The 17,700-nt window shown below is 38.2% G+C and overlaps 1 protein-coding gene across 4 annotated transcripts in view; it reads right to left on the reverse strand.

The window, feature by feature from the left end:
- Plekhh2 (pleckstrin homology, MyTH4 and FERM domain containing H2) overlaps nt 1-17,700 on the reverse strand; it is a 91,863-nt gene that overhangs the window by 17,872 nt on the left and 56,291 nt on the right. For all 4 annotated transcript variants that reach the window (XM_063229238.1, XM_063229241.1, XM_063229244.1 and 1 more), the window contains 7 exons: nt 14,268-14,447; nt 11,525-11,633; nt 10,531-10,643; nt 6,855-7,034; nt 3,737-3,834; nt 1,778-1,955; nt 525-680 (listed from right to left, as the gene is read on the reverse strand). In XM_063229238.1, coding sequence (XP_063085308.1) covers nt 525-680; nt 1,778-1,955; nt 3,737-3,834; nt 6,855-7,034; nt 10,531-10,643; nt 11,525-11,633; nt 14,268-14,447 — 1,014 coding nt within the window. The remainder of the gene's footprint in view (nt 1-524; nt 681-1,777; nt 1,956-3,736; nt 3,835-6,854; nt 7,035-10,530; nt 10,644-11,524; nt 11,634-14,267; nt 14,448-17,700) is intronic.

A 17,700-nucleotide genomic window follows, 5' to 3' on the forward strand; every position in this document is an offset into this window, starting at 1 on the left:
CCTCTCTTTCACGTGGATTATGTGCAATTATAGGTTGTGAATTAGATTTTTATGGCTTCACCAAAGTACTGTAGTTTCCTTTTTTGGTGAAGATCAGATTGTTTAACTTTATTTTACAAACAAAACAACAGCAAATACATAAAAATGATGATATAGAATTTTAAAACAAAATAGCAGGAAATTAACTAATTAATATTGCACATTGTTAACTTCAAAGTAGTCGTTCAGATTACAAGATTTAATGGAACTATCAAACTATCAAAGCACAAACTTATTTTGAACAGAGATTAGTAATATAGTTATCTATCTTGTACATATATTTATATATACACATATACATATATATACATATATACATACACACATATATATATATATCCACACACGATCTTTTTCATTCTTTCTTCTCTCCTTTCCCCTTGCTTAACTTTTTTGAAAACTACTGAAATCAACTTCCTGTAAAGTTAAAGAGCAGCTTCTCTGCTGTTTGCCAAGTTCGGCTCCTTAAAAGAGCTTGGCATCACCTTGATGTTCCCTTGAAGGCAGTGCTCTAGGTCCCTGCCAGCGGGGTCATCCGTGAACAGTGCAAATCCAGACAGCACCGGCTTCCTCATCCCTGTGTCCTGGTTCAGAGTATTCAGAAACTCTTCCACGGTGGTGGACGCATCAAACCCTACAACCTGGACCGAAATAACAAAGCAGATCTTTTCATAAAATGCATATAAAATTTACAGTAACATGTCATGGGGAAGTGAGACAGACTGGATGCATGATTAATAACAACATATATTGAAGTTCTCTAGGTGCTGTAACTTTTTGTCCCAAAGCCCCACTGGAGAAGTTTAACAGGAATAGGGCTGGGGATTTAGCTCAGCGGCATAAGCGGCTGCCTTGCAAGCAGGCAGTCGTGAGTTCGATCCCCGGTACTAATAAAAAGACAAAAAAAAAAAAAAAAAAACAAGAAGTTTAACAAGGATACCTCCATAGTTCCATTGGAAGAATTCAGAGATCTCAGCTTCAGCCAACAGGCATAAAGATATTATGCTTATCATTGGATATAAAACCAAGAAAACAATATGCAATCTTTAAATAAATGAACAGTAAGTGTATTTAAGTGAATGAATGCTTTTATGTGTTTAATGGTTCTTTACTAGGCAGTTGAGTATCTGAATTATGTGATTAAAGGCTTATGGCTACAATGTCTAAGTGATAACTTTGGAATAGGTTTCCTCCAGTTAGTAAGCAAGATCCAGGTCTCAGAGTTGGGAGGGCCTTGGTGAGTTTTCCCAGATAGTTCTTGAGATTTGGAGGTTTTAAAAGATTACAATTGTACATACCCAGTGTGACTAATCATTTGCTTACCTAGGAGGTACATGGATGAGGAAAAACTTGACCAAAGTGTTCTTGGTTTTCTCCACCAGATAGTAAAACTCATCCCTTACTTGGTTCAATGTGCATTTGTTTTTAGTGTGAAGCCTTTTTAGTAAAACTATTTCAAAACTGAACTGTTTGTCTGCTTTTGGTTTTTTGAGAACAGAATTTTATCTTGTGGTCCAGGCTGGCCTTGAACTTGTGACCTTCCTGCCTCAGCTTCCCAAGTGTTGGGATTTCAGGTGTGCACCATCATACCTGATTAACAACTTACTTATTCTGATGGAAGATTGAATGGCAGCTTTATCACTGCCAGCTGATGACCACACTAGGTGGTCTCCCTTCTATATTCTACGTGTAGGATTCGTGTCCAAGCACGTTTTGTTAGGGTAAAAGGCTAACCCACCTGGTACAGCCCATTCATGAAGTGCACTGGTATACTGAAGGGCAGCGAGTGATGATAGGGGTTTCGAAGTAGAGTGGAAAGAATTTCCATCCTCGAGGGTCTTGCTTCTCGGTCTCCATTCTGTTGTGTTCTTTCAACACATCTCTGGCAATAAATGGCATATTTTCCAAATTCTGTCCTGTGATACAAAATGTAAGATAAAATCTGAGAATAAATTTAATTAGGATAATGTAACGTATGTACCCATTAAAAAAGTTCTCATGCTGTTTATTATTACAATGTATTATGCTCATTTTGACAGTAATTTTTATTTTACATGTGCTGTTTTATTTTAAAAGTGCTCTTAACTTTTCTCAAATTCCAATTTCTTTTCTTTTGCACCAGATTGACTCAAATGTCTCTACAAAGCAATCTTCATCTTTTCTGTATTTGTTTCCTTTTGTTTGTGGTACTGAGTACTGAGCCCAGCTGCACTTTACCACTGAGCTACATGCCCAGTCCTTTTTGTTTCTGACTTTGAGACGGGGCCTCACTAACTTCCCCAGGCTGGGCTCAACTATGCACTCTTTCTGCCTCAGCCTCTCAAGTATTTGGGATTGGAAGCCTGTGCTTGCACATCTGGCTTTCTGTATTATCATAGTCACAAACTGGATTTACATTTACCAGTCATTATACTCAATATATGACTATATTAACAAAAATTTAAAAAAATAGAATAGTATATGATAAATTAAAAAACATGAGGTAGAGGGTTTTCATTTGAAAAACTGGAGGTTCATGCTTCAGTAAGAAAATGTCTTCAAATAAAACTAAAACAAAATTTAAAAGCCGGGTTTGGTAGTGCACTCCTATAATTCCAGCACTTGGGAGGCTGAGGCAGGAGAATCATTTGTAAGCTCAAAGCCAGCCTGGGCTACAAAGTAAGCCCAAGGCCAGCCTGAACTGCATAGCGAGACCTTGTCTCAAAAAGAAAAAAAAAAAAACTTTGTTTATACTACAAACTATGCACTTGTTAAAAATGTTAACAATTAAAACAATTAGGGTAAGTAATGTAAAAAGCTAGAATATGACCCTTTTTTCTTCATTTGTAAGTAATATAAAAATTACACGTAATGTTTCTTATAAAGGTAGGGTGGTTGGTAACAACTTTAAATATATTTGTATTTAAATGACTGTTACAGCAATCATACAACCTTAACCACAGACGTCCTAGAATGTGTAAGGAACCGCAGGGTATTTTCCTGTTGTTTCCAAGTTGCCTTTTGTTTCTACTGTAATTTGTTTGTGTTAGTGCCTAAGTCTATTAGCTAACCTAACATGAACCTCTGGGTGGGCCTGGTGACCCTGGGTAAGCCTCGGCTGAGTGTTCTGGGCATCCCAGTCCAAGAAAACCATTCTGATGGCTAGATTTGAAATGTCTTCTTTAAGGCAGTAAAACTTCTGAAGTAATTCAAATTCTTTTTTTTTTTTTTTTTTTGTCTTTTTCCTTTTTATCGGTACCAGGGATCAAACTCACGACTGCCTGCTTGCAAGGCAGGCACTTATGCCTGCTGAGCTAAATCCCCAGCCCCAAATTCAAATTCTTACAATTGCAAAAGCCCAGGGAAGATCAGAGAGAAAATCCATCACAAAAAACAATTCAATGTGGAGAAAAACAGTAAAAGGGAAAACTAAGGAAATAAAGTAGTTGTTCCTATTGAATGAGCACCCATAATGCCAGGTTGTTCATCGCTGAAATGCACAGAGATGTTTCACTTGACAGTGTTCTTTGCTTTTACTTCAATCTTCCATAAGAAACTTAACAGGACAAACGAAATACTTTCTCAGTTCCATATAAATTGTAACCAAAGGCTTACTATTCCAATATTTGTTTCACACATTCTTCTGAAAATGTAATGTTTTCAAACACTTAGGTTGTTTGTAGACTTTCAGGGGCCATATAAACGGTTTGCTGCATACCTGGAATCTGCATTCCTCTTTAGATGGAGCCTGAGGAGCCACAGGAAAGGATGATGGGGAAGGAAGAGCCCAACACAGAGTGCCAGGAGCTGCCAGCCCTGGATGGAGAGAAGTACAGCATATTAGAAACCATGCCGGTCACACAGCCACGTCCGGAGAAAGCACCTGACAGGGCTGGGAGCGCAAGGAGCTGATGATCACTGTCTCCCTTAATCCAAAAATGTTTTGTTCTGCTCACAGATACATGATCTCTTTAAAGCATTTTAAAGCACATTAAACTGATCTCTTTAAAGAATTTTAAAGCTACATTAAAAGCACAGAAAGTCTACATTGAGTAGCTAGTTGTGTATATTGTTGTCTACAACCGAGCCACCAGAGCAGTCGTACATGTGGTAGTATTTTTGACATCACAATCAAAGATCAGGGACATTATTTTTGTTCGATTATGTGTTTACTCATTCATTGACTGTAAGTAACTTTGAGAAAGGCAGATTATAACACTGTTAAACAAAATCCCTTCCCCTATGTGGCAAGTATAAAAATATTAACAGAACTTTAGATGTGATTTTTTTTGTGGAGGACCACCAGGACCTCTCTCCTTGAAAGAACGGCAGTTATTCCCATTATGACTAAACCTGGCCCTATTTCCATGTGTCGATATGCACAGAGCTGGCTGGGACTTTTCCTTATCCCTTCAATTGGCTTTAAGCAATGCAACTTGGTCTAGCCAGGAGCTGATGTGCAATCTTTGAAGCGAGGTGACAGGTCAGTGTTACAGCAGCCCCATGGCTCCCCAAAAGCATGTATGAGCCAGGCAGGAAGAAAAGTCACGCTCCATGCTGTTCAAGACAAGAGGCTATGACTTCCCAGGGCACTAAGGATCACACATCGGAGGGGAAGCACTGACCCCAAGACATTGGACAGTCCTCAGACCGTGTCATGCAGATTGCTCCTCTGCACATCCTTCTCTCTGTGCACTGCAGAGGGGATTTCAGGCCGCCTGCCCAGCCCGGCTCGGCTCGCAGGACTCATGCACTTCCCGCCTCTCTCACGTCATTCATCCTGGAGCTGCTCCCCTCGCTGAGAATTAATAAACCCTGGATTCGGCCTTTGGCCCAGTTAACCATCACCCTAGCTGGACTTAGGACCCCTTTGGTTCCCTACAATTTTAGACACGCCTTAGTGTCTTTATTCTCACTATGGGTTGCACTGGAAGTGGTAGATGGAATTAACCTGCTACAATTCCAATAACTTTCCATGGGATTACAAATATAAACTTCCCAGACTGCCCTCTAAGGGCCCTCTACAATGCTTATTTTTTCTTTGCTCTGTTCTGTATTCTCCTTCCTATGTATTTTTTCCCACTAAGCAAATGCAGCTTCAGTAATTTTTAAAATATTATATAAAAATGGGGAAGGGAATAGGCACTGTCCCTGCCTTGATAAGCCTACAGCCTAACAGGAGAGAGTTACGGATCTAAACAGTAAATTATCATAGAACATAGTAATACCATAGGTTAATTTTTTAAGTGTAACCAATGTGAGGAATGACTAACAGCTGGTGGAGTCCCGGAAGGATTCACAGGGAAGATGTCGCTTGGGTGAATGAAGTCTGCCAGTCGGAAGAAAGACCGAAGAGTATCCAGGGAACAGGGCAAGTGCCAAGTACAAGAGAGAGAACATGCCAAAGGCCTGGTATATTTGAAGAACAGGGAGGATTTGTTCACTGTTTGCTGGAAACAGGAAGTGGAGAGAGTTGCCAAGCTTATGATGTAAGCTTCAGAACTCTTTTCTTATATAGGCTCCTTCCAGGGTCTTATGAAGGACACTGGCATTATCAGCTGTGTACATAGTCATGGGTTTTTTTTTTTTGTTTGTTTGTTTTTTTTGTCTTTTTGAGACAGGGCATTACTAAGCAGTTCAGGCTGGACTTCACCTCACTTTGTAGCCCAGGCTGATTTTGAACTTGCAACGATCCTCCTACTCAGCTTCCTGAGTGCTAGGATTACATGTGTGCGTCATGTTTTTAAAGATGACACAATATACTTTTTTTCTTAAAGAGGATTTCTCAATTTGTGTAAGCTTCAAGTCTCCTAAAACTTGGATCTAAACCCAAGAGTTTTATGCATTTGGATAAGCAATTTCAGTTTTATTCTGTGTAAACAAGGCGTTATTAGGCAAAGATAAAAAGGAGTTTGGCCAGGCACAGTGGGGGACACCTATGTCCCTAGCAATCTGGAGGCTGAGGCAAGAAAATCATGAATGCCAGGCAAAATGGCTCACGCCTGTAATCCAAGTACTCGGGAGGCTGAGGCAGGAGGATCGTTGTGAGTTCGAGTCCAGCCTGGGCTACAAAGTGAGCTCAAGGCCAGCCTGAACTGCATAGAGAGACCCCGTCTCAAAAAAACAACAACAAAAAAGATCATGAGTTCCTGCCCAGCCCAGGCAATTTAATGACTTATTTCAAAATTAAAAGGGTTGAGTATATAGCTCAATGCAAAGGCCCTTGGTTCAGTGTCTAGTACCACAAACCCCCACCCACTCAGGTGTTCCTTAAAGTGTTAACAGAAATAACTAAAAACACCCTGAAAAATATATTCAACTGCACTAACCATTATAGAAACGCAGCCTGACTCAATAGTAACATCATTTTTTATCCTGGAAAGAACTTAAAGGAATAATTAATTACATTGAATAGCATTGACAATATAGGAAGTTGGGCTGAAAGGAATTCACTGGGTTTTTACGTAAGATTTACTTTCAAAGATGTCTACTCTAAAGGAATTTGTTATAGAAAAAAAATCTATAATAATTAGTATTAATGTGGCCATTAATGTTTTGAAGAATGTTTAGGATATAAAGATGTGATTATGTTTTATGGTTCAAAATATCCAGTGTAACTTCGGTAGTATGAAACATTGTGTCGGTGAATCTATGCATACATACACATTCATAAAGAAACATATTGATATATAAACCAAAAGGACATGGTCAAAATATTAATTGGCTATTTTTCCTTTCACTTTTTATGTTTTCCAAAAGGCTATACTAAATGCATCATTCTTACAGTTGGGAGAACGGCATTGTTTTAAATTGCATGCATACGTATTGATATATACCTGCAACGGCCCCGGTTGGTTCTGTGGCTGTCTTCGTCTTGTCTGTTTAATAAGCTGACAGCAAATCTCATTCTGTAGTTCAGGATGTGTCAGACAGATCTGCAAAGCGCTCTGGGCTAGAGATATGTGGTAATCGATTGCAGGGGAGTCAACTGCAGCATTTATAAAAAGTTGACAGGTCTGAATTAAACAAAAAAACGAATAAGGTAAGAAATAAATTTTTGTCTAAAATGATGGGGAGAGATATAATAAGATAATACTAATCAAAAGAAGTCTTGAGTGGCTACGATGATAGTTGACAAAGTAGATTTTAGGGTAAAAAATGCTGCCAGAGATAAAGAGGGTTATCCTTATAAAGATAAAGGGGCCAGTTTATTTAGAGGATGTAAGTATTCTAAACAGCTATGTATGTAATATGGAGCTTCAAAATACTATATATATTCATCTCATTCAGTATATTATTCCTTTTAGTCATTGCATTTTCATCTCTAAAAGTTCTATTTAAGTCTTTTAAATAACTTTCAATTACTCTCCTTAAAACATTTGTATGGCCCCCAGGGGCTGCCAACTCCCAGTATTCAGATCCTCAATAATGTCCTTCCATACTGTAAAGGCCAACAGAAAGTGCCAGTCCATTTCTGGGGTTAGGTTATAAAAACACGTGGCTTCCATCCTGGCTGCTCTTTCCTTCTCGGCTGCTAGATGAGGCAGTTATAAGGAGAGAACCACGCAGTGAAGAATGGAAACCTCATGGGAACAGCCATGCCAGCAGGTCTGGATCCCTCTGTTCCACTCAGATTTTCAGATGCTCCAGCTAGCAGCTTGCTAACTTTCTGAGAACCTGAGCCAAGACCGACCAGTCAAATGCGTCCCAATTCTTGGCCCTATGAAACTATGTGAAACACTAAGTGCTTTTGTTTCAAGCCACTAAATGTTGGGGAAATTTTTAAAATGGAGTAATAAATAACTAGTATATAGAAATGTTCTTGGTTGCTATCACCTTTATCATTTCTAGAGAGACTTCTGTGATTATTTTTTCTCATTGTTATATGCCATATTTGACCCTATTCTTGTATGCCTATGATTTTGTTTGTTTGAGACAAGATCTCATTACACACTTCAGGTTGGCCTTGAAATCATTATACAGCCTAGACTGGCCCCAAACTACCAGCAATCCTCTTGCCTCAGCCTTGCAAGTGCTGGTATTACGGGCACGCACCTCCACACCTGGTTCTGGCCTGTGATTTTGGATTTAATGCAGACACTGTGAACTTTTTATTGTTGAGAACTGAATTTTTCAGTATTCTTTAGGTATTTTCGACCTTTGTTCTAAGATAGAGCTAAATTACCTGCAAATAGTTTGACTCTTTCAAGGCTTCTTTTAGGTTTCCATCAATGTAGGGCAGCGACAGTGAACTTTTTGGTGCTTCAAGGATATAAACAGCTTGCTGTGTTATGCATGCCATAGGTTTGCCACTGCTGGTCTAGGACTACTTTGGGCCAATTACTCAGGCAATAATCTGGACCATTTTAATTGATGCCCAATGTGTTAGGCAATCTCTCCCTTCTCAGTGATACAAAAACAATTTTCATTCTGTGTGAGCTCCAGGAAGTTTTCTGTTTATTCCTTTCTAGTAGTTCTTTCTCCAGTCTTGGGTAGTTTTGCATACATGTATGCTTATCAATTCTCAAAAGAAAATATTTTTAATGTTTTATCAGTACTGTACATGTTTGTGGTACATAATGTTTGCATTCCTTGTGTTGGGTTGGTACATGCACATAACACATCTTAATTCTTTTTTCATTCCTTCTCTCTCCCTTTCCCATTCACTCCAGAAAGATCTATCCCCCCCATTTCCTATTATACATCTTTTATTTTGCTCTTTATTTATATTTTGAGTTTCTCATATAAGAGAAACCATGCTATATCTAAACTTGTGCATCTGATGCTGGAGGAAATATAGACTTTTTAACAAATGGTTCTGGGAAAACTGGCTTTCCACATGCAGAAGACTGAGTGTAGACCCATATTGTACACCATGTACTAAACTCAAATTGATCAAATAACTAGTGTTAAACAGAAACAATCTTCTGAAACAAAAAATAGGTAATACTCTTGAAGACATAGGCATAGGCTAAGATTTTCTGAACAGAACCCCAATGGCTCATATCAATGGATCATATCAAATTAAAAAGTTTCTACACAGCAAAAGAAACCATCAACAACTGCTGGGCGTGGTGGCTCACAACTGTAATCCCAGCACTTGGGAAGCTGAGGCAAGAGGATTGTTGTGAGTTCGAGACCAGCCTGGGCTACAAAGTGAGCTCAAGGCCAGCCTGAACTGCACAGAGAAACCCTGCCTCAAAAAAAAAAAAAAAAAAAAAAGACAAAAAGAAAGAAAGAAAGAAACCATCAACAGAGTGAAGAGACACAGATTGGGAATTTTTTGTCAGCTATTCCTCAAACAGAGAACTAATACTTGGAATACACAAAGAACTCAAAAACTTTAGACCCCATCCAGATAAAAGAACCAATCAAAAAATGAGCAACTAAAACAGACACTTCACTGAAGAAGTGTAGATCACTTAATACATGAAAAATGTACTGAGGTTCTATCTGACTCCAGACAAAATGGCTCTCATCAAGCAATCAAACAGGAACAAATGCTAATGGGAAAAGGAACCCTCCTACATTGTTGGTGGGAATGTAAACTGGCACCAGCATTATGCAAATCAGTAATGAGATTCCTCAAAAAACTAGAAAATAAGACATGCCATTCAATTCAGCTGTTTCTTTTCTAGGTATCTTCCCAAGAGAGTTAAAAGCAACATATAGCCATGTTTACAGCAGCACAATTCATAATAGCTAAATCTTGGAAAAATGTATATGTTCAACAGATGAATGGATAAAAAAGTCTGATATTTATCCATAATAGAGTACTACTGTGCAATAAGGAAGATAAACTTGGATCATTTGTAGGAAAATGTATACTATTGTGACCATAGATAGCATTAAGTAAATCAAACACACAAGCTTAAATATCCATAGTTTCTTTTACATGAGAAAACACATACGATAAATAAAAAGAAAAATATATATACATAATAGGAAGTAGGAAGGTAGATCTTTTGGAAAGGGAAAGAGATCAAGAGGTAGAGCAAGGAGGAAGAGAGCAGAGGGAAAGAGGATAAAAAACTCGGATGTGCTGTGTACGTGTACTAACTCAACACAAGCAATGCAAACACGTACTGCAAATACGTAATAACAAAAACTGAGAAAATAAAGTGATGCAGCTGGAGAGCGAGTTTCAAGTGATCAACGGTTTCTCATAGAGACAGAGAAAGAAGAATCTAAGGGCAGATCCGGAGAGGAAAGGGTCTGCTGGTCCTCTCCCAACAGACGCTGATGTGATGTGGAAAGTCTTCCCATCTGAGAAGCAAATGGGAAATGCCATCTTTTGACATCAGGTGTTTCTATGGCCTAAAGCACACATGGTCTGTTTCAGTACATTTCAAATCATTACTGAGGAAGCATATTAAATTCGCCTAATTTTAGTTCAACAGATTTTTCTTAATGATATTTGTATTTTCAATATTCTTACAGGTGAACGTTTATAACCAAAGTTGTTATTTTTTAAATTTGGCTCAATTATTTACCAACATGTAATACTTTTACCTTAAATAACTTTATAGCTTCTGTCTGCAGAGCTTCAGAAGGCAGTGATGTCAGAGGGGAAAGGATTCCTTCCTTGCTGTGACACAAAGTGGGGTGTCTCCATATCTGAGAGGCTAGAACGGAGAACACAGGAACAGAAAGCAGAATGATTCATTTATCCAAGCTCCCCATTAAGGGAACCCTGAGCTTAGTTAGCTCTATCAGGTCTGGCCCACAACTTTCACCACAAAGGTCAGGGGAAACTTTTGGTACTGTTATTTTATTTCTGTTGCCAGGGTAGTGTGATTCTCATGTTTCTGTTTTGGATAAACTCAGTGTAAAAGCATTGGGGTTCTAATTTTCTGGCCTGCAACATATCTAACAGGGCAATGTCGTGGTGCTTAAGTGTGCCAACAGGTGGTGACCATGCAGGGCGTGAGGAGGAGTGGGGATACATAGAGTTAAGATACAAGGATAAAGGGGAGCTAAAAGTGATTCCTAAAACCACTATTGATTAAATTCTTATACTGTAGACTATACATAAAATAAGATCTTGGTTCAAGCCCAGGACAGAATCTAAACTCTCAATGGAAACTCTTGGCTATGGAAGATAACTTCAACACAAAGCTACAAATGCTTTAAGGGAGTTACGTGGCAAAGAGCACTGGGATGTGATTTTAACACTATTAAGCACCTTTGTGAGTCAGGCGCTGAGCTAGAGAGGAAGGGGTCTCCTAAGGCTACCAGGATTTCATCAGGTTGGTGATGTCTGCCAAGGAAGGGGGCACCCCAAGCAGAGAGAGCAAAGAGGTACAGCAGGACACAGCATCTTGGGGACATATGGCATCCTGGGAGCCTAATAACCCCAGTGACAATTCTGGCCCATTATAACGACAAGCTGGGTAAGCAATTGGGAAATAAGACAGTCCACAAAGTGAAAAACCTATTAGGCTAAGGGATTTGGGGTTCACTTCACAAACAATAAAACATAAGCCATATATGCTTCTGAACTTACAAGGTTCCCCTTCTATATTTAGCAATTTGCAAACCAGTTGTTCAAATTCAGATCCAACATTTACATTGTTACTTCCAGCTGCAACAGTCAGATGATAAAGCCAAGTGTCCTTAAAATCAGAACATAGTATTAGAAATGTTAACCAAGATACACTTTTGATCAGTGAAGGTAATTGATTTGCAAAAACAGTGGGGAACTTCCAGACTGAAAAGAAACCACTTGCTTTAAATCGTAACGATTAGAAACCATTTTAGTGAAACCTCTGAGGTGGGCTCATTTGAACTGTACTCATACTACTTTTTTCTTATTGTTCACATATTTATTTTTTCTATATGTTTCTTAGAAATTGCATGACAAAATTAAAAAGAGTAACACATGTTAAGAGACTAAACACAAGCTAATATTCCCTGTAGTACTATAAAAATTTTATCCAATTTAATATCTTACTCCCAAAGCAATACATAGAGAATACTTAAGAAATCCTGAAAAAAAATTTTTTTTGTCTTTTTCATTTTTATCGGTACCGGGGATCGAACTCACAACCGCCTGCTTGCAAGGCAGGTGCTTATGCCGCTGAGCTAAATCCCCAGCCCTGAAATCCTGAAAATTTAAAGAGGAAAATAATATCCAATTTGTTTTACTCTCCAAAGATAACTACTTGTCTTTTATTTCTTCTGTGAAAATATATGTAAATTTTTTTCAGTTATCATGCTAAAATATATTATTATAACTTCTAAATTTTACTAGTAAGAATTCCCTAGTTGCTACAAATTTGTTATACATAAGTTTTTTTAAGACAGGGTCTTGCTCTCTGGGCACAATGGCCTTTAAGTCATTATGTAGCTCAGGCCGGCCTTGAACTCACCATCCTCCTACCTCAGCCTCTTATATAAACAAGCTTTAATGGCTACAGGATATTCTATTATATAGCCATACCGTATTTATTTAATCAATTTTCCATTATTAAACATTTAGATAGCTATTAGTTTCTCACTGATAAAAATACTGTAATATTTAACATCTCTTAGTTAAAAGTATATCTGCTACATTTTATTTTTTAAAAAATATTTCAGAGACGAAATTACTTTTAAAATAACACTGTAGCTGGGCATGGTGGCACATGCCTGTAATCCCAACACTTAAGAGTCCAAGGCCAGAGGATTGTGGTGAGTTTGAGGCCAGTTTGGGCTACATAAGTGAGTTCAAGGTCAGCCCACACTACATAGAAAGACCCTGTCTTGGAAAAAATATTATAGCCAATAAATTTATGCATAAATCTTTGGTTGTACTTACAAACATTTTGTTAGTACATATTCTTCAAAAACAGTGATGGGTCATTACTAGGGCAGGAATATTTATTGGAACTGTTTTAACATGTTTTTAAAATGCTCCCCAGATCATGTCACAAGTTTACATTCCCTTTAATGCTGCGTGGGAGTCCTTTGGTCACTACTGCTGCACTAACATGATGTTTTAAACCTCTGATAATTTCAGAGATAATAAAAGCTTTGTAATTTTTAAAATTTTACATTTATTTGACTATAAATGAGTCTAAACATAGGATAGCCATGAACTGCCACCATCAGTTGCTCACGAGTCCTCCTCTCATTTTTTCTGCTGAAAATAAAGCTCTCAAACCAAACAGGAGGCAGGGCAGGCAAGCACGAGAACACAGTCTGGCATCAGAGTCAGGGGTTTAAACAGCACCTCAGTCTCCAGTAAGGTCTTTTTTTTCCCTTTGAAAGTACTTTCTATTCAGAAATCAGATAAAATCTTTTTATTTTATTTTAATTAATTAATTTATTTTTTGAGACTAGATCTCAAACTCCAGTCCAGCTGTAGTCCACTATGTAGCCCAGGATGACCCTGAACTTGTGATCCCCTTGCCTCAGCCCCTGGAGGTGCTACATAAAGGCTTTGTAGCAAAATAATTTTATTAAAACTCTTTTACTCCTTAAATTCATCTGGAAATTATTTTGCTGGATGTTAGAGATGAAAAGCAATATTTTACCTTAACACACAATTTTGTCAATATATAATAAACATACAGTACTATATATAATAAACACATAATTCAACACTTCCATATTAATTTGTGATGACTCCTTTATATACATATATAGGTTTATTTTTTAAAATTTATTTTATTTTTTATTTATCATCATTTTTTGGTACCAGAAACTGAACTCACAACTTCACACTTGCCTGGCAGGCACTTACACCGCTGAGCTAAACTCCCAGCCCCTTTATATACATATATCATAACAATTCACACATATAATACATAAAATAATTCTCAATTATACCCAACCTGAACTTTTATTAACATTAGTAAAAAATATAAGGTAGAGGGGCGGGGGATTTAGCTCAGCAGCGTAAGTGCCTGCCTTGTAAGCGCATGGTCATGAGTTCGATTCCCAGTACCAATATATATATATTTTAACCTATATATGGTAGAGACCTTTGATTTATCAATAAATATCATCAGGTGAGACAGATATGTTGGTTGCTTTGTCCCGCACTGTCACACACTGATTTCAGCCTTGAGATGACATTTTATCAATAAGATTGAAATAACATTCAAAATGTTCATTTCCAAAGAGGTGATGATCTCTGAAAATTCTGCTGAGAATCCTTAGCAAAATTCTATTTCTCATTCCCACAAAATTGATTTAAAGATTTTCTACCAATAGCTGAATATTGGTCTAAATCATTTAAAATCATCCAGCATGTCTTTAAGTACCTTTTCATGCTTGGATCCAATCAGGAGGTAAGTCGGGCCTTGATCTTTAGGGTGGACGACGACAGTGTAATGAGTGGATAACAGACTGCGTCCACTAGCTTCATAATCTTCATCTGAATCGCAGGACCTGTCCACCTCTTCAACTTTAGCCTCCCACAGTTTGATCTGACCTAGAGGAAACTAAAGAAAATGTTAGCAGTTGTAAGGGTGTTACTTTCTAAGTCTTTTCCCACTAAAAGGTTTTGTGGTTCTCTTTAGTTTTACTTTTAAAAGGCATATTCTGTGTGTGTGTGTGTGTGTGTGTGTGTGTGTGTGTGTGTGTGTGTTACTGAGGCTTGGACCCAGGGTCTTCATAAGGTACATCTCTTGTCCTTTATTTTTTTATTTTGAGACAGTATCTCATTAAGTCACTAAATTGCCCAGCCTGGGCTTGAACTTGCAATTCTCCTGTCTCAGCCTTCAAGAGTGCTGGAGTTACAGGTACGTGCCACCATACCCAGTGAGCATACCTTCTTTAAAATCAAATGATTACCCATCTTGCTATGAATGTAATAACAAGCAATAAGCTCAGCTGTGATATAAAAGAACAATATGAATCCCACATACTTAACTTTTGTGGAAAAGGCAAGAAGCAATGTTTCAGATTACTCAGCCAGAGTAAAATGACCCATTAACTGGTCACATAATTAATATTAATTAAGCCAAAAAATGATTTGTTTCACCTACAGAGTTGATCAGTTATTTGATTAAGCTACTGGATCAAAGACTAAAGAAAAGTTTTTTGGGGGCAAGGGGTACCAGGGATTGAACTCACGACCTTGTGCTTGCCAGAAGAAAACAGTCTTAAAACTGTTCATAAAAAAAAATAAAATTGGACAAACAGTACAAAGATTTAACTCTCAACCCAGATCCCAATAATCTAAGGCTATTAAAATATGCAATGTGTCACAAAACAAAATAATAATTGCCTGCATCTTAATTTAGGCATGATAAAACCATCCTAGAGTGAATTGACATTAAATTTTATCTACACTTTTAGTGGTCAAAGCAAATATATTTGCCATCCTGGATAGTTGTCATATCTGCTTAAAATTTTCATTTAAGTACATTTATTCCAGGAAAATCCACAGTGTACTTCAGATTTTTAACTTCTAGGACCTTTGGCCAGGTTTGCAGTTGCAGTTCTGAAAACGTCTATTCTAACCATTCTAACCATGAGGACGTTCCCCATCACACATCTTTCAGGCTGCGTTCCAGGACTCAGTGCTTGGTCTCTCTTCTGTCTACACTCATTCCCTGGGTGATCTCATCCAAGCTCCTGGCTTTAACCCCACCACACCACACATTAGCTCTTCCCAAATGCATTTCTGCAGACTCGGGGTCTCTATTAGAGAGTGAACAGCATCTCAGATTTACCTTGTAAGTTCACCTCGACACCCTGTCCACCCAGTCTTCCCCAGGTCAGTTGTTGGTAGCTTTTTCTAGCTGTTTATACAAAAACTTTGGCATCCTTGCTGACCCTTGTCTTCTCTCATCCCTCACACCTTTCCAGTCAATAAATCCTGTCCACAAGACTGTCAGGCATACCCAGATTCTGATCACATCTCAGATCTCCGCTGCTACCACTCACCCCGCTGTCTCTGGCCTGGGTTGCTGTAACAGCCTCTGACCATGGGAGGCTCAAGCCCCTTCCCTTCAATCTGTATCTAAACAGAGCCAAGTGTTTCCACTGGCCACGGCAGGACCACTCGGCTGCTCGGCTGAAAACGCTCCAGGACTTCCCACATCACGCAGGGCAAAGGCTCGAGCGACCCTAGGAAGCATCTCTTTAGTATTAGATTATTTTGAACTACAGACAGCTTTAAAAACAACAGATCCAAGAAAGGCTCTGATCCTCCTCTTTTTCTTCCTAAAAGCAAGAGATCAGACTCACAAACGGAAGAAATTCTCCCTATAACCGAAGCAAAGTAACATTCTCACTGACAAGGACAGGAGGTTGAGGCTTTGGCTTGTTAAACCAGCCCTCACGGTGCGGATCACTTCTTCACCCCACTGGGGATCCTAGCCCAACTCTCTCCGCCTTATTATATTTTTTTTTCACCTTAACTACTCTTTGTCCAGTTCAATTTATAATGGTTCAACTCTATGTGTTTGGGTCTTCATTGCCATATGAAGTCTCCAGTGCCAATGAGACACTGTAAACTATAATCTGTCTTATGTTAATTTAATTCTCAAGACCAACTGAAAATCCTATGAAGGTACAGGTAAAATTATGCCTCTTTTAAAAAGCTAGATTTTTCACTTTGACCTCTAAGATTCCATATAATTCAGATCCCATTACAACTCTGACCTTGTCTCTTATTATTTTTCTTCCTAACAGACTTTAACTGAGTCACACTTTCCTTGAGATTCCCCAAACACGACAGGCCCATTCCTGCCTCAGGATCTTTGCACTTGCTGCATCCTTTGCCTGCAGTGCTCTTGCCTCCAGTGCACTCGTGGCTGCTCTTTTACTTCCTTCACACCCTAATGAAAATCTCAGCTCCTAAGTGCAGCCTTCCCTGGATGTCCCACAGGGAATTCAACATTATCTGCCCAATAGCTGACTAATTTAATTAAACGTACTGTCTTTTGGGACAAAAATGATTTTCTGCATATAATTAATAATGATTATATACTGAGTAGTTACAGTGTGCAAAGCACTATGCTTGGCATTGAATAAAGCATTTGCTTCTAAAAGAAAAATGGAAAATTAATTTACTTTTTGGGAAAAAGAATGGTAGTATGTTAAAGGCAAAATAATTAGGCAGAAAAAGTCACGTTCATAAATAAAAAGCAGGATTTTAAAAATGAGATGAAAACTAATATAACACAAGACAATACTGTCCTAATTTAATGCTCTAAACCCATCGATTCTAAGAAAACCTGTGCCTCATTGGCCATAATATTCAGTATGGTTATTCATCTTACCAAAAGACACACCAAAGGTCCAAAAATAGCCAATGGAACTAGTGCTTTCCAGTATTTCCACTTAACAAGAAGGAAAGGCACTGATCCATATTTCAAAATTATTTTGGAACGTCTATGGCACACAGTAAAGTGGTCCTATACAGATTCAAATGCATTCCCAAGACTCTTCCAACAATTTTAATGGATTTCTGTCATTTACCTGCATTCTCAATAGTGTCTGGGATCAAAGTCTTTCATTTTATTAAATAAGTTTATAATTTAGAAAGACAATATATACTTACTATAGAGGTACTTGGTAAATATAGGAAGTTATTTGTGAAGAGAAAGAACAAATCACCTGTAGTATTATTATTACAGAGGCCACGCAGCATTTTGGTACCGTTCTGGTCAAGGCGCTATACATATTTTTACCTAGAGGTGACAGACTGGGAATTATAAACGCAGCATCCTGACAACCCTCTTG

This window comes from Cavia porcellus, unplaced genomic scaffold, assembly GCF_034190915.1.
Source record: "Cavia porcellus strain 051 isolate PalLab524CR breed Dunkin Hartley unplaced genomic scaffold, mCavPor4.1 scaffold_1, whole genome shotgun sequence".
NCBI classification, from domain to species: Eukaryota; Metazoa; Chordata; class Mammalia; order Rodentia; family Caviidae; genus Cavia; species Cavia porcellus.